The sequence below is a fragment of the Neoarius graeffei genome, chromosome 1, assembly GCF_027579695.1.
Source record: "Neoarius graeffei isolate fNeoGra1 chromosome 1, fNeoGra1.pri, whole genome shotgun sequence".
Lineage (NCBI taxonomy): Eukaryota > Metazoa > Chordata > Actinopteri > Siluriformes > Ariidae > Neoarius > Neoarius graeffei.
In genome coordinates this window covers 101203126-101230356 of record NC_083569.1, presented here as the reverse complement: position 1 = coordinate 101230356, position 27231 = coordinate 101203126, and the positions used below count along the sequence as shown (strand labels likewise).

General features: G+C 38.9%; 1 protein-coding gene across 7 annotated transcripts in view; it reads left to right on the top strand.

The window, feature by feature from the left end:
* Positions 1 to 5317: 5317 nt before the first annotated feature.
* LOC132877656 (zinc finger protein 521) overlaps positions 5318 to 27231 on the top strand; it is a 329268-nt gene continuing 307354 nt past the window's right edge. For 4 of the 7 annotated variants that reach the window (XM_060913619.1, XM_060913626.1, XM_060913635.1 and 1 more), the window contains exon 1: positions 5690 to 6193. In XM_060913619.1, the coding sequence (XP_060769602.1) occupies positions 6154 to 6193 (40 nt within the window). In that variant the 5' untranslated portion in view covers positions 5690 to 6153. Of the gene's footprint in view, positions 5441 to 5689; positions 6194 to 27231 lie in introns of those variants that run through there. The other 3 variants (XM_060913658.1, XM_060913651.1, XM_060913643.1) reach the window with 1 other exon arrangement.

Below are 27231 nucleotides of genomic sequence, written 5' to 3'. Positions count from 1 at the left end.
CCTTTTCCAGCCTGATGAGCATCAACAACGCTTTTTTTGAGGTCCTCAGAAATCTCCTTTGTTGGTGCCATGATACACTTCCACAAACACGTGTTGTGAAGATCAGACTTTGATAGATCCCTGTTCTTTAAATAAAACAGGGTGCCCACTCACACCTGACTCTAATTTCACCTTCAAATTAACTGCTAACCCTAGAGGTTCACATATTTTTGCCACTCACTCACAGATATGTAATATTGGATCATTTTCCTCAATAAATAAATGACCAAGTATAATATTTTTGTCTCATTTGTTTAACTGGGTTCTCTTTATCTACTTTTAGGGCTTGTGTGAAAATCTGATGATGTTTTAGGTCATATTTATGCAGAAATATAGAAAATTCTAAAGGGTTCACAAACTTTCAAACACCACTGAAATATTGTCCAAAAACAAACTCGAAGTAGGTCTTTCTTGCTTTTTTTTTTTCATAAACAAAAGTTGAACTGAGCATTTTATGAACCAGATATTTAAAAAGACAGGTCTGTCCTTTTCTGTGTCCTTTCATTTTCATATTTAATCTTTTATAAATAACATTTAAAGTCTGCTTTCTGAATAAAGTGCCTCAAAGCGGTGCTTTTCCTGCCAGAAGGGGGACCAGTCCATCTGCTGAAAACTACAGCCTGACTGAGCGGGTTGCCAGATCACTCATAATCCCCCTTCCCGGCATACTTTCAGGGATTTATTGAGTCACTTTATCCATACTCATTACTACACTTTGTAGAGGTATAAATAATTATACACTCGCTGGTCACTTTATTAGCAGCACTCATACACCCACCTGCTGTCCGATGCGGTTCTCTAATCAGCCGATCCCTCGATGCATCAAATCATGCAGATACAAATCAAGAGCTTGAGTTAATGTTCACTCACGCCAAACATCAGAACGGGAACAATTGTAGATCTCACAGTGAAATGTGGCTTTCTTTCACTGTGGCATGAAAGTGTGTTGGTTTGAGCCAGATGGACTGGTTTGAGTATTTCAGAAACTGCTGATCTCCTGCGGTTTTCACATACAACAGTCTTTCGAGTTTACACAGACAGAATGGTGCGAAAAACAAAAAAAAACCCATTGAGTTCAGTGAGCGACAGTTGTGTGGGTGGAAATATAGCGACTCATAGCAACTCTTTACAACTGTGGTGAGCAGAAAAGCATCTCAGCATGCAACAGCAGAGGAACACATTGGATTCCACTCCTTCAGCCAAGAACAGGGATCTTAGAATCAAGAACAAGTTCCTGTTAAAGTGGCCAGTGAGTGTGTAATCATTGGAAAAACGACCTTTTATTATTTCTGATTATAGGTTTTACGACAAGTTCAGATGGAGTTTCAGATGTTTTCACTGAGTCCATGTGGGTTCTCTAGTTTGCTTCAAGCTCTCAAAATCTGCCAGTAGATGCCAATGGGTTGAAGATACATTGCCGCTCGGTGTGAATGTATTGGTTCATGGTGCCTTGTAATCAACCGGCATCCCATCCGGGGTGGATTCCAAATCTCACGCCCAATGTTCTTGGGATAAGCTCTGAATCCACCATGGATGGATAAAGTACTAAGTGAAGATGACTGAATGAGTATTGTGTGTAATGTCCCAGAACGGTCTACTAGTAGCCTCTTAAAATGGCGTCCTGTGGGATGAATCCGGCTCATCAGTCAGTTTCTGGTTTTAAACTAAGGTAGAATCTGGGCGGCACGGTGGTGTAGTGGTTAGCGCTGTTGCCTCACAGCAAGAAGGTTCTGGGTTTGAGCCCAGTTGTCGGCGAGGGCCTTTCCGTGTCCGCGTGGGTTTCCTCCGGGTGCTCCGGTTTCCCCCACAGTCCAAAGACATGCAGGTTAGGTTAACTGGTGACTCTAAATTGACCATAGGTGTGAATGTGAAGGTGTGTGAATGGTTGTTTGTCTCTGTGTGTTAGCCCTGTGATGACCTGGCAACTTGTCCAGGGTGTACCCCGCCTTTCGCCCGTAGTCAGCTGGGATAGGCTCCAGCTTGCCTGCGACCCTGCACAGGATAAGTGGTTATGGATAATGGATGGATGGATGGATGGATGGATACTAAGGTAGAATCTGTTAAAAAAGAACGAAGTATTGAATACTGTGTGTGTGTGTGTTTTAAATGTGTGTTAAAAAGTGTATGTGTTAAATATAATTAAAAGTAGGGATGGACGATACCACTGATCTTCTTTTCAATCCGATACCAAGTAATATTACTGTACGATTACCGATACCGATACTTTAAAAAGTCTTCTTGTGTATACAGAAGCGGGAAATCTGTTTGATTTCTATCATGAAAATTGGTAAATCCAGACAACGCTTTGGCACTAGTATGAAAAACTATTAAAATATCAGACCTCTCTTTATATTTTTTTATTTTTATTTTTAATAACAGCAATTATGATACATATAGGACACTTTTTCGATGGAATAAAAACGTGTTCTATTCCCTTCTAGCGGGTTTTGTTCATTCAGTTTGATAGCATGCAATATTGTTAGCATATCGCTTACCCTGCGTGTATTACGTCACTCTACCCAATGGAGAATGAGCGTTGAATATGGTTTACGATACTGCATGGTTGTCAAGACAACATGACATCACATAGTTGGAGATGTAAAACTTCTGCTTTAGCAAACACTGATAAGGAATGTGTATTAATAATAATAATAATAATAATAATAATAATAATAATATTGGCTAGCTTTTTCTCATGGTATATCAGATATATGCCATTCAGCTACTCGTCCTTGACTCGTTCAATTTCATGCTCGCTGAACGGAATATATCTGATATACCACTCAACACCAGCCGATATTATTTAACTATAAAACACAAGTTCAATCAGATTCATGAATGTCCAGTAAATGTTTATTTACACTAGTGTCCTTTTCAAGAGTTAATCTTCACATAAACAGGCTCAAGAACGGTCCAAGACAATACTTCGTTTCCTTCCTGCCGTTGTTCGACTGACTAGCATGCAGAATCTCTGTGTTCCTCTGTGTGACTTTCTCTCAGCTGTTTGGAGCGGAGAGAGAACGTGGAAAGAAAAGCAGCTCCTTCTATCACTAAAGTGCAATACGTATATATTTATACATATTCTGTATATTCTGCAGAGTCTTCGATCGCATTTTACTTTTATTTTTTATTTTATTTATGACATTCATTCCATGGTACTCCCTTTCTTTTTTACTACTTTTCCTTTTTTCCCCTTCCGAACCATCTTCACTACTTACAGAGCATTGCACGAAGCATTTCACTGCATGTCGTACTCTCTGTGATTGTGCATGTGAAAAACAAAATTTGAATTTGAGTTTATCCTCAACCTCGACAACAATTGTAGAAAGGTAAATTCATTTCTTAAAAACAACATAAATAAAATTATTTATGAATCGATTTTTTTTTCCTGTGTCCTGAACGAAAAGGTCGAATGAACATGTATTCGGTGCAATTCAGAAAATTCGAATTATCAAATAATAATGAATGTGAATAATCATAACTGAAAGTGTGATATTCATCGTTTAATAATTCATAATAAATTGTGATTATATTTAATCATATTTTATTCACATTAATATCGTTATTCCTTAATTGTTTTGATTTAACTCCGCTATTTGTCACTGGAAATGTTTTAAAATCTATTTTTATTTTCAAGTTTTTATATTTGTCATTTATTGTTTTAATCTTTTTTTTAATCTTTTATGTGAGGCACTTTCAGATTTTTGGACTCAAAATAAAAAAGTGCAGTAAATAATAATAATAATAATAATAATAATAATATCATACATTCTTGTACATATCATTCCGGTTCGGTGATCCAGATCACCACCAAAAGTCACAGCAATGTAATTTAGCCCAGAGGTATTCTTCATGTAAAATTTCATGATAATTGGTTGAAAACTGAGGCAGAAATAGTGTCGTAAGAAACGTTAGGTTAATAATAATAATAATAAAATAATAATAATAAAATAATAATAATAATAATAGCCCTACGATAACCTGGCGACTTGTCCAGGGTGTACCCCGCCTCTCACCCATAGTCAGCTGGGATAGGCTCCAGCTTGCCTGCGACCCTGTAGAACAGGATAAAGTGGCTACAGATAATGAGATGAGATGAGATATTTGTCATTTATTGCTTTAATCTTTTTTTTTTAATCTTTTATGTGAGGCACTTTCAGATTTTTGGACTCAAAATAAAAAAGTGCTGTAAATAATAATAATAATAATAATAGCCCTGCGATAACCTGGCGACTTGTCCAGGGTGTACCCCGCCTTTCGCCCGTAGTCAGCTGGGATAGGCTCCAGCTTGCCTGCGACCCTGTAGAACAGGATAAAGCGGCTAGAGATAATGAGATGAGATATTTGTCATTTATTGCTTTAATCTTTTAAAAAAAAAAAATCTTTTATGTGAGGCACTTTCAGATTTTTGGACTCAAAATAAAAAAGTGCTGTAAATAATAATAATAATAACAATAATAATAATAATATCATACATTCTTGTACATATCATTCCGGTTCGGTGATCCAGATCATCACCAAAAGTCACAGCAATGTAATTTAGCCCAGAGGTATTCTTCATGTAAAATTTCATGATAATTGGTTGAAAACTGAGGCAGAAATAGTGTCATAAAAAAAGGTTAGGTTAATAATAATAATAATAATAATAATAATAATAATAGCCCTGCGATAACCTGGCGACTTGTCCAGGGTGTACCCTGCCTCTCACCCATAGTCAGCTGGGATAGGCTCCAGCTTGCCTGCGACCCTGTAGAACAGGATAAGCGGCTAGAGATAATGGATGGATGGATAATAATAATAATAATAATAGGGTAGCACTGGGGTGGCACGGTGGTGTAGTGGTTAGCGCTGTCGCCTCACAGCAAGAAGGTCCGGGTTCGAGCCCCGTGGCCGGCGAGGGCCTTTCTGTGCGGAGTTTGCATGTTGTCCGCGTGGGTTTCCTCCGGGTGCTCCGGTTTCCCCCACAGTCCAAAGACATGCAGGTTAGGTTAACTGGCCGGCTAGAGATAATGAGATGAGATTTTTACTTTTCTAACAAAAATCTCAATCTGGCAACCCGAGTGCGCCCCTGAGCCGAGTCCTGATCCGGATCGGAATCCATGAGTCCGGGTTTTGGAGCCACCCCTTGGATTTTAATCATGCCCTCTCTCTGAATGTGTGTGTGTGTGTGTGTGAAAGTGTGTAGACTCTTGTGTGTGTGTGTGTGTGTGTGTGTGTGCGTGCGCGAGCGCAGGCAGGCAGGCAGGCCGACAATGATTTCCTCCGTGATTACGCAGCGCGCGCGTCCCTGTGGGCTCGGGCCCCCTCTGGAGCCGTCCTCATGGCTTTGGGGGCCTCGCTTCCATTTTCCATTATGATGTACCGGACTACCGGAGCGGCGGCGCAGTCCGACACCTCGCAGGTTGGTGACGAGCGAGCGAGCGAGCGCGCAGTCTTCTTCCTCTCCTCTCCTCTCTCTCTCTCTCTATCTATCTATCTGTCTATCTATCTATCTCTCTCTCTATTTATCTATCTGCCTCTTTTCCTGCTCTGTTTTTTTTAAAAGAAAAAAAGCAATTAAGGCGCAGTTTTTTTTCTTTAAAACCCTCGCTTCTTAATCTGATAGATTATTATTATAGGTTATTATAGATTATTATAGATTATTGTGCATTAGAGAGAGAAAGAAAACAAGATAGTTTTCAGGACTTGTAAGGAAAGGAGGAAAACAATCATGTTTGCTTTTTCTTTTTAAATACACATAGCCTGTTTGTTTTTTTTTCCCCCCTTTCCTTTTTTCCCCCCTGTCTTTTTGCGCGCTGTGCCAAGACTCCGCGCGTAAAGCTACAACTCCTTGCGTCAATCACATCATTATTGTCGGGAATCAGCGCGTTTCCGCAGAGGACATGGAGGCGCACGACGGATTGGTTCTCCGACACTTTTCCGCGCCCGCACTTTTCCCCAAATAGGCTGTGTGCATGCGTGCGCGTTTGGATCTTTCTAACCAAACAAACCAACAAGGCGTCCACTGAGTGTGCGGTCGAATCCCTGCGTCCGCGAGCCGCTTGCGTTTCTCTGCGATGTTCTTGCGCTAAATTGTGCGCCGATCTGCTTCTCCTGGCCGAGCTGCTCTGTAGGATGTCGCGCCGCAAGCAAGCCAAGCCAAGATCCCTGAGAGGTAAGTGCCGCTTTTCCGCCGCGGACATCGAACCTGTCTCCTTCTCCTTCCTTCTCTCTCTCTCTCTCTCTCTCTCTCTGTGTGTTCTGCACCTGAATGCATGCGGTGGAACGGTTTACCGGGCGCCGTTTGAGAGCGCACACAGACGCGCACTGGTTTGGGTTGGTTTGGGTTGGTTTCAGGTTCGAGGCGACGCGACGCGCGTTGCGTAAAGGCTGTGCGTGTTGCATCATTTCACCCCAATAAGATCTTCACCAAAGTAGGACTTTACAACTTTGATATGGTGTTTTCAATTTAGAACATTTTTTTGAATTTCTTCCCCTGAACTCAAGAAAACTTTCAGGAGGTCTTAATTCCTCCAAAGGTGAACCCTTCAATTTGCACAAGGATCATCACATTTCTTTTCTTTTTTCTTTTCTTTTCTTTTCAAGCACGCCTTTTTGCTCCAACACTTTGGTGATTTCCAGCCGATGAGCTGTGTGAGGAAAGGTGAGATGGTCTAAGCTGTGCTCGGATGGAGAGTTCGGTTTGGGAGTTTTGGTGAAGATCATTTTTCAAGGATGAACAAAATTAATGGAAGTGTGAGTGAGTGGTTTTGGGTCGTGAGTGATTGATCACGAGCGAGTCTGGATATAGGAGGTCTAACGAAGGGTTCCAAACACGTCGACGGAGCCATGTGACGTTTACTGGGCTGCATGTTGGGAAAGAGTTGTGTGTAAACAGATACGTAGCTGTCGATTATTATTATTTTTTTAAACTTATCTAGATGCAAACACAGGCTTTAAGGACTTGGGCATAATCACACGTTTGCGAACAAAACTTCTGTTTAATCGTACACACACATACGCAGGCAGTAAAGTAAATTGAATGCAGACTTTTTCCCCCCTGTAGCCTTTGAGGGTAGCCACTGGTATTCATGGCTAAGCTCCAGTTCATCTGGCAGGCTTTGTATTTCGCTCAGCAAATAATTGTCCGCGATTTCACATTCCCAGCTTGTGGTCTGCCTGCTCTCTCTCTTTCTGCTATTTATTTATTCCTTCCTTCCTTCCCTGGACACTCCTTTTCGTTCTCGGAAGTCATCACCTGAAGGGAAGATTAGGCGACGCGGTCTGCGGTGTGTTCTTCCATCCACCATTTTAAATCAATGCCTCGGGGGAGACAAGAACACAACCGGGATCGCATCTTTCCGTCCGTACACGAACCGTGTTGACGGACAGCAGGCACACGCTGCAGGAATTTCATCTGCTCGGTACATTTGTAGCATCGTTCAGAGATCCAAGGCTCACGTCCAATAACGCGTCACGCTGGTTAATCGTTCCTTGATCCGTTCTCTGGCATTTTTTGTTGTTGTTGTTGGTTTTATATCTTAATTGAGTTGTTTACGTGACAACGTGTGCTTGGAAAGGGATCCGAAACTCATCATCAGTACATTTAAAGTTCTGATTTTGGACTCAGTTTATTCAGATTCCAGTGAGGTTAAAACGTCGATTCTGAAAGTGGGTTGGGGCGGGGGGAAAGGGAGGGTCCAACAGGGGTCAGACTCACAATATAACACACGATTATCATATTATATTTTATTATTGCGTGATTTCTTAGGTCCAATCCAAATGGTGAGAAGTTCAGGAGTAAAGCAAATAAATATTCATTTCAAAATGACCATGGAATAAGTTTCAGCACTCCTGAACCAGACGTTATGGAATAAAGCACATCTCTGAGCTGAAAGAAAGTTGGACGTGAAACACGACCCCGAGCCTCCCAGGCTGCACATGTGGATCCCAGTGAAATTCCAAAAGCCATTTTTTTTCAATATCATGTGTGAGACAGAGGCGATGGCGTTATTGCTTGAGGGAATAAATGGCACAGACGGAGGCCATACATACACACTTGTATGCAAACACTTCAACCTCGGCGTCTGACATTTACCCTGTCCTGCCTTTCTGCATCGCTCAAACATACATACTTCCTGTCATTCTGTTTTTCCGGTGCTCTGTCGCCAAGTTGGATCTTCTGTGTCGCTCTGGAACGTGTGACGCCTGCCACGTTGCTCTTTCTCTTTCTCCTCTATCCCTTCTCTCTCACTTCTGTTTCTTACTGGAACGCAGCTGTGGCGTGTGATCACCGGACACCAGCGTGCGTCTCCGTCCACCAATGCGTCTCCGCCAGACCACTCAGGTTTTATTGGCAGGGAATCCTCCATACATAAATATATTTTCTGCGTCATTTATCTCCTGTATCTTGGGTGCCATGAAATCACTCCGGTGTCGTATGCACCTGAAAAATATGCCGCTTCTATTCACAGCGTGCACAGAGACCGAAGCTAAAAACGTTCAGCGTTAAACAGGAAAGGTCAGGCTTTAGGATCCTCACATTACGGCATGGGTGATGCTGTATTATTGTGCTACAGTATATTGTGCACACCATGTGTGCCGTTGCACTGAAATGTTCTTTCACATTTAATATGCGACTGTGTGAAAAATAAAGACATTCCTTACACATGAAAAAAATATTAATCCATCGTGTGAGAAAAGTCAACGAATCGTGAGAAAATCAGATGGGAAAAGAATCATACGAGAATCGCATGAAAATAAACGAATCACATGTGAATCATATGTGAAAGTAAACGAATCATATGTGAATATAGTTGAATCACATGAAAATCACACAAGGAAAAATGAATCACGTAAGAATCACATGTGAAAATAAAGGAATTGTAAAAAAAAAGTCACAAAAATAAATGAATCATATGTGAAAATAAATGAATCACATGAGAATCATGTGCAAAAATAAACAAATCCCATAAGAATCATATTTGAAAATAAATGAATCACATGAGAATCATATGTGAATATAATTGAATCACATGAAAATCACACAAGGGGAAAAACGAATCACATAAGAATCACATGTGAAAATGAAGGAATTGTAAAAAAAAAGTCACATAAAAATAAATAAATCGCATGAGAATCATATTTGTAAAGAAATGAATCACATGAGAATCGTATGCAGAAATAAATGAATTGCATGAGAATCATATGTGAATATAAATGAATCACATGAAAATCACATGGGGAAGTGAAGGAACTGTAAAAAAAAATCACGTAAAAATAAATGAATCACATAAGAATATGTGAAAATAAACGAATCACATGAGAATTATATGCGAAAATAAATGAATCACATGGAAATCACATGGGGGAAAATGAATCACATAAGAATCACGTGAAAATTAAGGAATTGTAAAAAAAATCACGTAAAAATAAATGAATCAGATGAGAATATGTGAAAATAAACGAATCACATGAGAATCATATGCGAAAATAAATGAATCACATGGAAATCACATGGGGAAAATGAATAACATAAGAATCACATGTGAAAATGAAGGAATTATAAAAAAGTCACATAAAAATAAATGAATCTCATGAGAATCACATGTGAAAATAAATGAATCGCATGAGAATCACGTGAATATAAATGAGGGGAAAAAAGGAATCAAATGAGAATCACATGAAAATAAAGGAATTGTAAAAGAAAGTCACATTGAATTAAACAAATCACATGAGAATCACATACGGAAACAAATTAATTGCATCTGAGTCACATTTGAAAAAAGAATCACATGAGGATCACATGCAAAAAAGAATAACTTAAAAAAAAATCCCACTGAAATAAACGAATCACATGAGAATTGCATGTGAAAATTACTCAATGGAAAAAATGCGAAAACAAGCGAATGTGAAAATGTGCATGTTGAAATAAGTGAATCATCAAGAATCACAAATGCGAAAGGAAATGACTCGTGAGAAAATCCGATTGGAAAATCAATACATCTTGAGAATCGCATGTGAAAATAAACAAATCACATGACAAAATCTCGTATGAAGAATGATTCACAGAAGAAAATCACTTGAAATAAATGAATCATGACGGAAAATCGCATGTGAACACTAATGTGAGTTTTCTGTAAGGCTGTTAATGCAGTGAGGTGAACAACTTGAGGTTTATTGTGATGTCCGTTGAACAGCTGAAGAGTCTTACAGATTTTTAAAAGTCTTAAAGCAGAAACGTCACATTTTGTACTTGAACACCAACATGCATTTATAGTTTAGTGTTCCGATTCCTGTTGATTTCTGGTTGGAAGATTTCTTTTCCATACATTTTTACATTTTTTAAAATTCTACAGTGAGTACTCACAGTTTGTTTTATTCTGCGCACTAATTCTTAACCTCTTTAACTCCCAAGACATGTTGGTTGGTCCAAATTTACTTTCCTTGCCCTTTATAGCCCTTTCCTAATCATTTAATCGTTCCTAACACCGAGTAATTCAATATAAATTACTTTAATATATACTTTACAGTATATATTAATGTGCTCGTTCCAATAAAATATCATTTACTTCTATCATATCAAATAGCAATGATGAAATCTACTGTTTTCCTGATGGAAGGAGTCTCCAGTGTTAGCGTGTTGTAACACTCAGGAGGTTTTCCTCTGTGGGAAAGTCTTCATTCGGGACGTCTGGTAACATGACCGCTGCTTTAATGTTAGTGAGAACAGGAACTAAATTTGTTTTGTAGATGTTCCACAACTTAAAATATAACTCTACTGGTATATGAATAAAAAAGTGCAAAGTGTTGTACTTTATATATTTAATAGTTATTCCAAGAAATCGAGCCGTACGTTAACTGATAGCCCATGCCGAGTCGGCTATAATCCATGTACGATGAGATTGAGTGGAATAACTGTTTTATTCTCTCCACATTCACTGGGTTTTGAGAAACGGAGCATTTTTATTTTTATTTTTTGCGAATTAGATCAATAAAAACTTTATACAAAACGTCCGGCAAAATCATTTCCGCTTAGAATGTAAACAAACCGGCGAAAAATGTTAGAATAATAATAACAATTCTTGAAAAAAAAAAAAGATACGTTCTTACAATCAAATACTTTTATTCTATATTTTGTTGCGCTTTTTTTTGGGGGGGGTTTGTTTTCGAGTAGAGTTTTTATTTCGTCCTCGGTTGATTCAGTAACACGCTCCGCCATTTTGTTTTTCTCTACTCATGGTATATGAGCTGATATCCTAGTAGTAGAGTAGCCAATCAGAGAGTGCGATATATATATATATATATATATATATATATATATATATATATATATATATATATATATTAGGGCTGTAACAATATGCGTATCGAAATCGCGATACGCAGAGCCACGATCCGTGTCGCGATACAAGAAGGCAGAATCGCGGTACACCCTTTCAAACTTCTCCTCAGCCCAAAAACAGAGGCGCTTCCAAACTTCAATTTATGAATACTTTACTTTTTATTTAAATTACATTTTAAACTTACTTAAATTACTTTTATTTTTTTATATCTATTAGTAAGTCGTTTTTTCACCGACCTGCGACAATCTTCTGCGAGTCACGCAACGTCCACACTCGCCACTGGCAGAGCATTCATTTCTTTGAAGCGGTCGCCATTCTGGTTGCGACGCGGGGAGCGAATCTGTAAACAAGCAGCTCATTGGCTGGCTAGGTGTGCCACAAGCCAATCACAATCACTTGATCGGAAAGGCATGCAGTGTTGCCAGATTGGGCGGGTTTAGGTGCTTTTTGGCTGGTTTTGAACATATTTTGGGGTGGAAAACGTTAGCAATATCTGGCAACACTGAAGGCATGTCTGCTTGGGCGGAAGCCTTCTGTGGCAGTTACATTTTGACACGCGAGCAATGTTTCACCATAAAAATTCCGTAATTTCCATCTGTTTTCCGCGATCACAGAAAATCATTGGCCCTATGAGAGTGAGACAGTGAGAGAGCCCCCCCCCCCCCCAAAAAAAAATCTTAACGGATTTACACGATTTTGAAAAATGACTTTTTCAGAACCGAAAAAAACAGAGCTTCCGGCTCAACAGTATTATTTTGAGAAATAAAACAATCTTTGGATATACATTTGTTCATTTTTGCATACATATTACTCATTCTCTGCAGTGGTCTGAATTATTTGTTATTAAATAGTTAATGTAAGTAAGTAAATGTTAATAAGTCAAATTTACTACTTTAAAAAAACATTTTAAAAAAAATCGTGGGCGTATCGAATCGTGGGTCAAAAATCGCGATATGAATCGAATCGTGAGTTGGGTGTATCGTTACAGCCCTAATATATATATATATATATATATATATATATATATATATATATATATATTAGTGCTGTCAAGCGATTAAAATATTTAATCGCGATTAATGTTGCGACTGTCATAGTTAACTCGCATTTAATCGCACATTTTTGTCACATGAAAAATACATTGTAATTCTCTTATCAGCATAAAAAAGTGAATGGGCTTGCTTTGTACCAATGTTTTTTTTTTTTTTATTGCAGAGCATAACACGTCTTGTCACAGCCACTGACATCCATAACTTCCATATTAGATGAGAAAACCAAGGGATGAAAAATAAAGTGCATATCACTGGGAAAATAAAAAAATGTTTTATTTTACTCTTCGTTAGTTTCTTTTGAAGAGAAGTATTTGCCATAAAAGAAGAAAAAAACAGATAACAAAAATAAAAATATTCATCATACGTTCAAAAACGTTCATCATAGTGTGGCGCTGTATTCTCTAATTCTCACTGCTTATAACTCTACACCCCCCCGGTGGAGATGAGCTGGGAAACTGAAGACTGAAGGAACAGTATTGAAAAGTATTTTTCCAGTCTCACCTGTGAAAGGTAATCCCATGTGATCTCGTTTGGACGGTAAACCTGTTGGTACAGTTAAACGCAGCACATGAATGAGGCATCTTTATTCTCGGCTACTGTCTAGACGCTATACCAGAGACGGCTGAAGAATCTCCACTTTGCCCCATCCAATATGGCGGCGAGGATGTTTATATGTCTATGCCTTTCTCCATCACTCACACGTACTCTTATTGAAGCAGCGCACGACAAGCCTCAACAGGAACTATGGGTGACTCGCAGGGCCAAATTAGAATTTGCGTTAACGGCACTATTTTTTTTAATCGCGATAAACTGAGATCGCGTTAACGCGTTATTATCGCGTTAACTTTGACAGCACTAATATATATGAGTGATTCCACGCTTATGGGTACTGAAATGGGGACATGAACTTATTTTTAAAAATTCACCTAAAACCATTTCTTTTTTTACCATCAGGTCACAAAACATGTAATCTTTAATGAATGATATGTTAAAAGATAACTTTAATTTTCTGAGATGTAATAAAAACATATTTAAATGCCAAAGTCAGAACGTAACAGAAGTGTTGTGGACATATATATTCTCAATTTTAACAATGTAGAATTACTTTTTGAAACATAGGAAGGTGATGTTTTAGCAAATATAATTAATAAACATGTGTAGTAGAATAAACATACACATTCTTTCAATAAGATTAACATGGTATATAGCTAGATTGTAATTAATTTGTAACAGACGCGAGACGGACAATCGTAACAGAAGTAATGGAACAGACATCATTTTGGAACTCATAGGCTTGACTTTGGCATATAAATATGTTTTTATTACATCTCAGAAAATTAAAGTTATCTTTTAACATATCATTCATTAAAGATTACATGTTTTGTGACCTGATGGTAAAAAAAGAAATGGTTTTAGGTGAATAAGTTCATGTCCCCATTTCAGTACCCATAAGCGTGGAATCACTCATATATATATATATCCTACAACATGGTAAACTGCTGCTTCGTGCTTTTTTTTTAAAAAAATAATCTCCTGATCAAATGTTATCACTTAACTCCAAGCACTATCAGAAACAGGGGTACAGGAGGAGTCCATTTCTGTCCCCCAAGGTACAATCTACCTACACTAATGTACCCCCTAGGGCCCATTATTGGCCCTCAAGGTAACTATGTGTACCTTTTTCAAGCCAAAAAGGTACATATATGTTCTTAAGCAGGATATAAAGGGTACAAATAAGTACCTTGGAGGGTACTGTACCAGTGACAAGCTGTTGTACCCCTAACGGTACAATAATGTACTTTATTTTCCGAGAGTATGATTGATTATTTTCCTATAACCAAACTAAGCTACAGTGTTTTATTCCTAATGTGATGAAAAACTAAACCCAAGTTAAGGGTTAATATCGAACTTAGTGCTCATTCAGAGTTTAATGCGCGATTGTCTTCGCATGCTTTCGAATCTGGATGTAGGTATTCATGGAGTTTATGCATGTACTTATAACACCATCCATCAGTATTCTTTAATATTACAGAAAAAAACCCATCATTGTCATTAAGAAAACTGTCAGAGAACCTTTAAAAAATCCCATTAGCAGAGCTGTCACTTCTCATGACACCCGCCTCTGTAAGTTGTTCATGGTGTCTCGGGAGCTGGCCGATTTTTCTTTTTTTTTTTAAGTTTATTTCTTTTTTGTCATTCTAGGTGGCTGTTTTTTTTTTTTCCCCAAATTATTATTTTTTTAATCTCTCACTGGTCCAGCTGTGAGTGTGTGTGTTCGTGTAACGCGTAGTAATTAAGAGCGATCATCTTAACAAATATGGTAAAATATCTTGTTGTCGGTTTTATTATGGCTGCTAATGAGATTGGTATGAATTAATAATGAATTCGCTCGTTTGGCGTTGGCTTTATTTGCATTCGATGAAATAATAACCTTTAATATTGCTTACCATGAAGGTCAATGCGTCTCTTTAACACCTATTATTACAGGACCACAGAATGTCCTCATGATTATCACATGTATATTTAAAAAAGAAAAGAAAAGGATTTACAGGAACGGAAAAAGACATAAATACTGACACGCTAATGAGGAAAAAAGGTGATTATTGTACTAGGCACCAATTACCATGATGTATAATGTGCATAATTGCAGGCTAGTTTCTTTTTTTGTCCCTTTTTTTCTTTCAGTAATTCCATAGCTACTTGTCAGGATGTCCTGTTTTTGGCGTCTTAGCTCCGAGTCTTAATTGAGGCAGCGTGACCCGTCATGCCCTGCTCTAAATTGAGTGGTGATTTGCCTCGTGGGGGTTTCTCTCGTGGTCAGTCTTCTGGTTCGACACCACCATTTTCCCGCTGTTCAGCTCGGCTAACATCCCTTATTATTTCAAAACAGCTGTATTAGCGTGTCTCGGGTGTGAAGGGCAGCTCGATGTCTTTCTGACAAGGATTTAGTGTAAGATAGCGGTCCTGAGATGGCTGCAGTTTGTCATGTTTAAACTCAAAACCGGACCTGTTTTTACCTTAATCAGGCACATGAGGACATCTTGTGATGTTTATCTTCCCCTACACTCTCACAGAATTAAAAAAAAAAAAAAATTCCCTCAGAAATGTAGCGTGTTGCTTGAAGCTAGCAAGAATTTTCTTAGCATGCTAACTCGGCATTCAGTAAAGCAACTGCTCTCTCTCTCTCTCTCTCTCTCTCTCTCTCTCTCTTTGTCCGTCACACATTCAGTTTCATCGTTTCTTGATTATTGCTGTTTCATACATGTCAACCTTTGGTCAATCAAACCTGTATAACCAACCTCCAAAATCCGTATTTCCCTTATAAAATCCGTATAAGATGCAAATTAAAATAATTTACCTCAAATTTGAATGATAATCAACAATGATATATCCCAGTTACTTTTTATTCAATATTAATAACAATAAACCTTCAGAATGAATACAAAGCTCCAATGTTTGACAAAAACACAAAGTGTTATCAGCGTAGTTACGAAGGAAATACTTCGTTGTTTGGAGACAGGTTTCACCGAGCGGCTGTTATGCGCGAGACTTCATATTAGCCACAAAGTCAGGAAAATCTGTTCGTAAAATTACGTTATAATGACCAAATACAATGAAAAGTATTTTTCCAGTCTCACCTGTGAAAGGTAATCCCATGTGATCTCGTTTGGACGGTAAACCTGTTGGTACAGTTAAATGCAGCACATGAATGAGGCATCTTTATTCTCAGAATCTCCACTTTGCCACATCCAATATGGCGGCGAGGATGACGTATGATTCTACGCAGAGGGCGGCGTCTATGTTTATATGTCTATGACTTCCGGGTTGGCGGGATTCTCGCAATGCGGTGTGCGCATGATCAAAAGTGGAACGAAGTCTCGCTACCACAAGATAACGCGCGATTTCATAAGACTCTTTACTGGCTGTCGTAGGAATTGATTATAGCGCTAAATAAATATTGAAGTTTTTTTAAAGAATCCGTATAACTTTATTTATACGCCCGTATACTACGTTTATTGAATCAAATCCGTATAAAATACGGACATTCCGTATAGGTTGACATGTATGCTGTGTTCACACTTATACCGGTACGAAAGTGGTATAACTGTATCGATACAAAGTATACCGGTACAGTTTAGTGCAGGGGTTTTCAAAGTGTGGGAGAGTCAGCCCCCCCTCAGAGAGCAAATAAACAACAGCGCCCCCCTTACAATTTTTGTTGTTGCTATACTTAATGTTCCATTCGTATTTTTAAAAAAAAATGGTTGTTGTACACATTTTTATTTTTTTCTTTTTCACATTTTAAACATCTGCGCTTTTTAAAACATCTTGTTTTACACATTTTAAACATCTCATAGCATCGTTAGCTAGCACCTCTTGGCAGACAACACACTGTGGCAGTGGAGCATCTTCAGATCCAGTCCATGAAAATCCAAACTTTAAATAATCGTGGTCATACTTCCTTCTTTTTCCAGTCCCCCCAGGATTCCGCGGGCCTTTTCTGTGATTGTTGCGGGCTAAAATGTCTGATGTTGTGTGTGGGGGGGTTTTCCAAAAAATTGCGATGAAAATTGCGGTGTTTTTAAGGTTTTTGTTGCGATTACATTGCGGGAGGAAGTGAAAGTTGCGAGAAATTGTTGCGATTTTCTCTTTTTGTGATTAAAATTGAGTGATATGTTAAATATTAAGTTATTACCGAAAAACTATTGATTAAAAAAACAAAGACACTGAGAAATGGTCCTGTAAACAACTTTACCAATATAAAAGATTACCAGGACTACAAAAATGCAGAAAAATAGGCTTTACTTATCCAAATGCACCTGTTGGTTCAAAAGTTAAAGTGCAGAGAACCTCACAGCACAACATGAAGTTACCTTAAAATAGAATATAAATGCCTCAGCTTTCATGTAAGAAAAAAAAACTATTAATACTAGTACTGTGTGCAGGCAGTCTCTCCTGAAGACTAAATTAAACAATAATTATAAACTAATAAAATAAATGGCTCAGGCTTCATAGAAGAAAAAAAAACAATTTGAACAGAATCTCACAGTATGATGCTGAAGCTGCCTAAACAATGGAAAATAAAATATCATTTTGGCAAAAATGTTGGCATCCATTACTTTCTTGTATTAAGTAAAAAAAAATAAAGTGCACACAGTCCTTCATTGTAAACATAACACACTTTCAGTAACAGAATTTAAGCCTATATAAACACTGACTCATGCAATGTTGCCATCATGCAATGTTGCCAGATACTGCTGACGTTTTCCAGTCCAAAATATGTTCAAAACCCACCAAAATGCACTTGAAACCGCCCAATCTGGCAACACTGCGCGCATGCTGCTTCTCTTGAACGTATACACGGAAGTAAGGCGGAAGGTAGTTTGTCGACGTCACCTCAAGACGACGTCAACGATTGGTCAAATTTGCGGGAAGGTTGCGGTGATTGGATATAATTGCAACACCGCCCTGAATTCGCGGGGATTGGTTTAATTTGCTTTGAAGTTGCAAATCGCAACATCCTGGAGGCTCTGTTTTTTTGCTTGGCCCAGACTCTGTCTCCTCACTCACTGTAGCTTTAGGTACTAAAAATCGATCCATTTTGTCTCTGGTAAAGGCTAGCTGAAGTTCGCTAAATGTCCGCAATAGTAACTTATTCTGGTTTATGTTCCCTCACGTTGCGCCCCCCCTGAAGAACTCTGGCGCCCCCCAGGGGAGGCGCACCCCACACTTTGAAAAGCCCTGGTTTATTATTTTTTTTATTAAATGTTTATTTGATATGGACATAGCAATAACATTGGACAAACCAGATGCATTGTTTGAGTGTTTTAGCACAAGTGCTAATTTACAACACCAGTCCACAGGAGGCTTTTATAAAAATAAAAACATTCAAATATGAAAAAAAAAAAAAAAAAAAACAACCAGGAAAGAGATAAAAGAGAAAAAGAGAAACAAATTTCGAAGCAAAGACATTTTGAACAAACCAGTCAGCCAACTACAAGACTTAATGTGTACACTGTTGTGTACATTTTAGCCATTGTTTTAGTCCTTTGTAAAAAACATTTCTATTTGTTTCCAGCTTCAACTCTGTGGGTAGAGAATTCCAGAGTTTTGCCCCCTTTACAGAGAGGGCAGACTGACAGAAAGAAGTCCTGCATCTTGGAACTAAACAATCCCCACTAGTGACAGCTCTCGTAACTCTGTGAGAACTCTGGCACCTAATGGCCAACTCAGAGAACAGTGTTGGCAAATAATTATTTAAGCATTTGAAGAAGAATGTAAGAATATTAAAATTAATAAAATTATCAAAGGTAAAAAGCTTATGTTTCTTTAATATGTGGCAATGATGCCATTTCACTTGTTTCTGGTCCATGATTTTAATTGTTTGCTTAAATATTGAGACTATGGGTTTTATAGTGGTAGAGGACGCCTGTGACCATGAGGTAATACAGTATGATAAATGAGAGAAAATCCTTGCATGCATGTATAGCTTTGCAGCTTTCATTGACAGGTTTCTTCTAATAAGGCGGAAGCAGTTCAGATTTGGTTTGACCTTATCACAAATGTGTTTAACCTGACTATCAAATTTTAAATATTTGTCCAGGATAATACCTAGATACCTCACCTCATTTACAGCATCAATGATTTCTCCCTTGATCATGACCTTAAATGCATCATGGTTAGAGGGGTTATTATGGATGGAAAAACATATGGTCACAGTTTTTTTAACATTAAGGGTTAAATGAGATAGCTCAAGCCACTCAGATATATGAACCAAAGCCTGCGTCAGGCGTTCGCTAGCCAGACTGGGTGTTTTGGCAGACACATAGATAATTGTGTCATCAGCATACATCTGGCAGTTAACACCTGGGCAGCAGCTTGGTAGGTCATTGATATACATGGAAAACAGCAATGGGCCCAGCACTGATCCCTGTGGTACACCCATGCTGCTTCCATGTACATCAGACTTTACCCCATTAATCCTAACACACTGCTGTCTTCCCTCCAGATATGATTTAAACCACTTCATGGCGTCAGCTGACATTTTGAACTGATTTAATTTGTTCAGTAGAACTTTGTGATTCACAGTGTCAAAAGCTTTTTTTAAATCCAGGAACACTGCCCCTACAACATTTCCTTTGTCAAGTGAAGTTTTGATCTTCTCAATTAGATAAACATTTGCTGATTCTGTAGAATGTTTCTGTCTAAATCCAAACTGCTGTGAATAAAGCAGTTGGTTAGACTCCAGATGCTCCATTAATTGTTCAGCTACAATTTTTTCTAGAACTTTAGATACTACAGGAAGAATGGCAATAGGCCTGTAGTTGCTTACTAAGTCCTTTTCTCCTGATTTGTAGACTGGAGTGATTGTTGCCATTTTCCAGCTCTCAGGGAAAGTGTAAGTTTGAATTGACAAATTCACTAAATAAGTAATTGGTTCCACCAGACAACTGTGATATTTCTTTATAAAAGCAGTGTTTAAATTCTGGTTGTCCTTTGCCATAGAGTTTCTCAGGTTTGCAATCACCTTTTTAACTTTGTCCTGAGATATTTCTTTTATGCGAAAGGAGTCTGTGTCGTCGTAGTCAAACTGGACAGGAGGCGGACCAGTATATTTGAAATGTTTTGCTAATTCTCTTACAGATTCAATAAAAAAAATATTAAAATCATTTGCAATTGATTCATTGCTATCAGTAGGTTTATTGAATATTTTGTTCATGTTTAAATGTTTGTGCTTACTTGTGTTAGTTAATCTATTTATCTGTTGCCACAATTTAGAGCTGTTTCCATTGGCCTCTTCAATAAGTTTGTGAAAATAATTGGTCTTTGCTTTGCGCAGCTCAGACACTACTTTGTTTCTTAAACTGGTGTAAGTAAGGTGGTCAGTGTTAGTTTTAGTAATCAATGACCTTTTGAGAGCAAGGTCGCGCTCTTTGGTGAGCTTTAAAATATCACTGTTAAACCATGGGAGAGAGTTTTTCTTCGGTTTACTTTTCCAGGATTTTGTATGCCTGGTTATTATGTCGTTAAGGGTAGATGCAAAAATGTCCGCACTATGATCTATATTTGACTCTTTCATTGTCATCTCCCAGTTGACTTCTTTCAGATCATGTTCAAAATCAGCCATTTTTGACTTGGGGATTCCAGTTGTTGAAATTCGATTTTGTATTTTGTTGTGATGGACTAGACGCTTTTTGGTTAATTTCCTTATAATCAGTGTCATGTTGTGATCTGAAAGACCAGTAATGAGATTATACAGCTTTATTATTCTCTCTGGTCTATTTGTAAAAATCAGGTCAATAAGTGTTTCACTCTTTCTAGTAATCCGTGTAGGTCTATCAATCAGCTGTTTGTATTTAAATTTGTCCATCGTTGATTTGAGTTTTGTTTTCCCCTTTTTGTCTATCCAATTAATATTAAAATCTCCAAACAACATACATTCACAAGAGGTATCAACAACATTCAAAAGATTTTTCAGATCATTGTAAAAATATACACCGCAGGATGGAGGATTATACAGTGCAATTATGTTGAATTTCATGTTTGGTGAAAGTATTACATTTAGTCCCAGGCACTCCAAGTTCACATTCAGGTCAACCTGTAGGACCTTAAACTGTTCTCTGTTTAGTGCATCTGTCCACACTAGCGAGAAATGTTTGCGGTTTTCTTTCACGGTAGTTGAAATGCGCATGTGCGAAATGTTTCCGTGGTTACCGAGTAATTTCCTTCCGAGAATATATGGCATCCGTGATTTCGAGATCTCGAGAAAACAAAACAATTATTTCATGATCTCAGCTGGATCACTGTATCTCCGTCGGTAGAAACGAAGCCGGGCCAGTCTTCTGCGGAGGTGCCGCGGACTAATTTTGAAATTATCCCTTATTAAAAGACTTAATGCAATCTCTCCCTGTGTCAACCCCTGATCAAAATATTGCCTTATTAGGTGATCGATTATTCCAGACATTCTAATGACCAAAGTTGCGTCTATACAGAATGAGAAATAGCCCCAAAGTCAGCATATCACAAGTCTCTTGGCGCACCTGAATGAACCATTTCTCAGCTGTTTACTCGAGATCACGGAATAATTGTTTTGTTTTCTCGAGATCTCGAATTAGTTGTGTTGTTTTCTCGAGATCCTGAATTAATTATGTCGTTATCTCGGGATAACAAGGTGAATAAAAAAAAGGATTATATGAAGGGCCTCTCTCGGCTTCCGTACGGATGAAACAACGTGTGTGTGCTTTTTGTTGTCAATGTACAGTCTGTATTTCCGGTGGTCATTTATTCAGTCGAATCGTATAAAACGCGCGAGAAAGAAACAAACGAATCTCCGTTCTTCACTATTTTATTCAGCGAAGACATCGATTGAGGTGTGTGACTTTGCGCATGCCCATTATATTCGTATCGATACAGAACTGCTTCATCTGTCCACACTACAGCGAAGCGCTACAGTACCGATCCTGTACCGGTACGAAACCCATACATTTGTGGGTTTCGTACCGATACAGTTATACCGCTACAGTACCGGTAGAGTTGCTAGTGTGGACAGGTGTTGCGGTACGAAAGTAGTTTTGTATCGGTACAAAATCCCTAGTGTGGACAGGGTATATGACTCTTACTTTTGAGAATTTGCTTCACAACATGTTTCCATCCTATTGAAAACTCATATCATACGCTGACTCTTTTGTTTTTAGCATTTAGCATTTCGCTCCAAAGAGTTGATCAAAATAAATCTAAATGCTAACAGGCGTGACAGCGAGTATGAGAGTTTATGCAGGACACATCATAACGTTCTGCCATGTTCACGCAGTTTGTATCGTAACAGCTCGCGAAAAGCGTTCCGCTCGTTTATATGGCAGAGCTATTAGCATGCTAGCTAACTTGTGAGAGACTCGGAACAAAGTTTTCCAACATTCCTTGGTGAAAGAGGCACGGATTTACCACCACAGACTAAAATCAGTGTGTGTTTTAAGCAAGATATCTTTATCTTTTTCTTCTGTGAATCTTTCTTCTACTTCCAACAATTTTTATTCGATCCACGTTCACTGGATATGAGCAATCGTGCGCTCTGATTGGCTACTCTACTCCAAGGATATCAGCTCATATACCGTGAGTAGAGGAAAAACAAAATGGCGGTGCGTGTTGCTGAACCAACCGAGGACGAAATAAAAACTCTACTCGAAAACAGAACCCCCCAAAAAAGCGAGAAAATATGGAATGAAAGTATTTGATGGTCAGAACGGATCTTTTTTATTTTTCAATAATAATTTTTCACAAATTGCTCCGGTCATTTCGCCGGTTTGTTTACACGATTTTGTCAGACGTTTTGTATAAAGTTTTTATTGATCAAATTTGCAAAAAATAAACATAAAAATGCTCCGTTTCTCAAAATCCAGTGAATGTAGATAGAATAAAGCAGTTATTCCACTCAATCTCGTCGTACACGGATTATCATCAATTATCAGCTCATGTACGACTTGATTTCGTGGAATAGCTATTAAATACTCTTTGTGCAACCGTACGTTTACTTGAGTACATTTGAGAATTTGGGTCTGTTCACCATCTCAGCTTATAGAAAATATAAAAATGCAGGTTGTTTTATGAAACTTTATAAAATAGATAGAATTAAACACACAGGTTGTATTCATCTCATCTCATTATCTGTAGCCGCTTTATCCTTCTACAGGGTCGCAGGCAAGCTGGAGCCTATCCCAGCTGACTATGGGTGAAAGGCGGGGTACACCCTGGACAAGTCGCCAGGTCATCACAGGGCTGACACATAGACACAGACAACCATTCACACTCACATTCACACCTACGGTCAATTTAGAGTCACCAGTTAACCTAACCTGCATGTCTTTGGACTGTGGGGGAAACCGGAGCACCCGGAGGAAACCCACGCGGACACGGGGAGAACATGCAAACTCCACACAGAAAGGCCCTCGCCGGCCACGGGGCTCGAACCCAGGACCTTCTTGCTGTGAGGCGACAGCGCTAACCACTACACCACTGTCCCGCCCCTCGCGTGAACTTAATAATCAGTATTTTTTTTTAAAATAATTGAACGATGAAACAATTCTTGAACTCGGTTTTCACAAAATTTGGCATTCGGCATAGTAAATAATTGACACTTGCTCGACCGTAACAAGTCAAGATATTTTGTTCAGCATTGTCCGATCATTGCTTATTATTTAAACATCTTATACTACTTCAAACTCCAGACCAGAGAAGTGAGAAGAAACATGACACGAAGACTCTAAATACCAGGCTTTTTTTATTTTTTTAATTTTTTTATTTTTAAGCATCAGACGTAAATGTTTTAAAGGTAGAGTCAGTGGGGTTTTTTTTCAATGGGTTAAATGGCCAAAAAAAAAAAATCAAAAAAATTTTTCAAATCGTCAGTGAAGCTTGTCCTCACACTTAGGCAGCTTCTTTAAAGTATCAATATGAAGGCGAACCCGTAGTCGCTGTAGATCCCTGGGTTCTGTAAAACCAACCAAAAAAACAACCAATATTGTGGCGTATCAATATTTAACCTGTCACCTTTGTTGTATTTGAGTTCAGGGCTTCGAGCCTGTAATTTGAGGGTGTGGCTTTGGAGAAAAGACTGATGGGTTAAAATCACTGATCGCACCTTTAATCCTTTAATTACTGAAACTTTCCAGGGACCAAAATAACCGTGACGAATATTTGATATATTTTATAAAGCTTTTTTCGACTTCGGGAGCCTGTAAATATCAAGACGTGAACGGAGATAAGGGAATGATGTCTTTTCTTTCTTTCTTTTTTTACAACCCCGATTCCAAAAAAGTTGGGACAAAGTACAAATTGTAAATAAAAACGGAATGCAATGATGTGGAAGTTTCAAAATTCCATATTTTATTCAGAATAGAACATAGATGACATATCAAATGTTTAAACTGAGAAAATGTATCATTTAAAGAGAAAAATTAGGTGATTTTAAATTTCATGACAACAACACATCTCAAAAAAGTTGGGACAAGGCCATGTTTACCACTGTGAGACATCCCCTTTTCTCTTTACAACAGTCTGTAAACGTCTGGGGACTGAGGAGACAAGTTGCTCAAGTTTAGGGATAGGAATGTTAACCCATTCTTGTCTAATGTAGGATTCTAGTTGCTCAACTGTCTTAGGTCTTTTTTGTCGTATCTTCCGTTTTATGATGCGCCAAATGTTTTCTATGGGTGAAAGATCTGGACTGCAGGCTGGCCAGTTCAGTACCCGGACCCTTCTTCTACGCAGCCATGATGCTGTAATTGATGCAGTATGTGGTTTGGCATTGTCATGTTGGAAAATGCAAGGTCTTCCCTGAAAGAGACGTCGTCTGGATGGGAGCATATGTAGCTCTAGAACCTGGATATACCTTTCAGCATTGATGGTGTCTTTCCAGATGTGTAAGCTGCCCATGCCACACGCACTAATGCAACCCCATACCATCAGAGGTGCAGGCTTCTGAACTGAGCGCTGATAACAACTTGGGTCGTCCTTCTCCTCTTTAGTCCGAATGACACGGCGTCCCTGATTTCCATAAAGAACTTCAAATTTTGATTCGTCTGACCACAGAACAGTTTTCCACTTTGCCACAGTCCATTTTAAATGAGTCTTGGCCCAGAGAAGACGTCTGCGCTTCTGGATCACGTTTAGATACGGCTTCTTCTTTGAACTATAGAGTTTTAGCTGGCAACGGCGGATGGCACGGTGAATTGTGCTCACAGATAATGTTCTCTGGAAATATTCCTGAGCCCATTTTGTGATTTCCAATACAGAAGCATGCCTGTATGTGACGCAGTGCCGTCTAAGGGCCCGAAGATCACGGGCACCCAGTATGGTTTTCCGGCCTTGACCCTTACGCACAGAGATTCTTCCAGATTCTCTGAATCTTTTGATGATATTATGCACTGTAGATGATGATATGTTCAAACTCTTTGCAATTTTACACTGTCGAACTCCTTTCTGATATTGCTCCACTATTTGTCGGCGCAGAATTAGGGGGATTGGTGATCCTCTTCCCATCTTTACTTCTGAGAGCCGCTGCCACTCCAAGATGCTCTTTTTATACCCAGTCATGTTAATGACCTATTGCCAATTGACATAATGAGTTGCAATTTGGTCCTCCAGCTGTTCCTTTTTTGTACCTTTAACTTTTCCAGCCTCTTATTGCCCCTGTCCCAACTTTTTTGAGATGTGTTGCTGTCATGAAATTTCAAATGAACCAATATTTGGCATGAAATTTCAAAATGTCTCGCTTTCGACATTTGATATGTTGTCTATGTTCTATTGTGAATACAATATCAGTTTTTGAGATTTGTAAATTATTGCATTCCGTTTGGGCGGCACGGTGGTGTAGTGGTTAGCGCTGTCGCCTCACAGCAAGAAGGTCCTGGGTTCGAGCCCCGGGGCCGGCGAGGGCCTTTCTGTGTGGAGTTTGCATGTTCTCCCCGTGTCCGCGTGGGTTTCCTCCGGGTGCTCCGGTTTCCCCCACAGTCCAAAGACATGCAGGTTAGGTTAACTGGTGACTCTAAATTGACCGTAGGTGTGAATGTGAGTGTGAATGGTTGTCTGTGTCTATGTGTCAGCCCTGTGATGACCTGGCGACTTGTCCAGGGTGTACCCCGCCTTTCGCCCGTAGTCAGCTGGGATAGGCTCCAGCTTGCCTGCGACCCTGTAGAAGGATAAAGCGGCTAGAGATGATGAGATGAGATGCATTCCATTTTTATTTACAATTTGTACTTTGTCCCAACTTTTTTGGAATCGGGGTTGTGTTTTGATATCAATTGCATGGGCGAGGCAACATTTTAATCATCAGAAACATGTCAAATAAAGAAACAAAGCTTTGTTGCTGTGCAGGAAAATCACTCGCGTCATGCTGTACAGCTGAAAGAGTGGCTACATCCAGGAAAAAAAAAGTCCAGCAAGTTACTCAGGGAGCGGATATGAGTGTGTGTGTGTGTGTGTGTGTGTGTGTGTGTGTGTAAGTTACAGGTTATGATCTCATTCCCCAGCTTGTAGTTAGCGGTGTATCAATATATCATGATATATCATGTCACGAAGCATCACAGGGATGAGACGCATTTGTTCTGAAGTCGAAGTCATGAATAGACGCATAGTTTTCCATCCAGTCATCTTTAATCGTTCCGTTTTTGTCGGCAACTTCAGCTGAACAGTTTACGCTGACACGTGTGGTTGGATAAACTGGTCAAGAAGACCTGAGATGTTTAAAAAACTAGAGTCGCTGAACCACAGCCAAATTTTTCACCCATTGAATTCAGTTCTGTTCACTAAAACGCTTTCCAGACGTTAGCGACCCCTGATGGAAACCCGTAAACGCGTTTCCTTTTTTTTTTTTTTTTTTTTAAATACCATGGAACTTCATTCTGTTTCCAGGTTTATGAAGCGAAGATATCGAACATGAATCCTTTTCATTCATTTCATCAGAGCAGTGAATCATGAACCGAATTGTTTCTTCATTTTACACCATATCAGACATTTCCTGGGAAGACATTTTGCATTTTCTTTGTATTTAGTCCCTCAAATCCCAACATTATTTTACTTCCTGTTCTCGAATGCGCTGCTCGCTCTTGTCAGTGCTGCGCCTGTGCCTCAGGTTTCATATTCATAACTCCACGTGTGCCCAGCGATGGCGTAAGACAGTATGGCAGGTTGTGCAGTAGTCTTTATCGTCACTACTGTTAATGGCTAATCACTTCCCCAGCAGGATAAACCATCACAACATCCAACCGAGAAGGAATTTATGTGCTGTATATAAAAAATGCAGCCCTAAAAAAACGAAAATA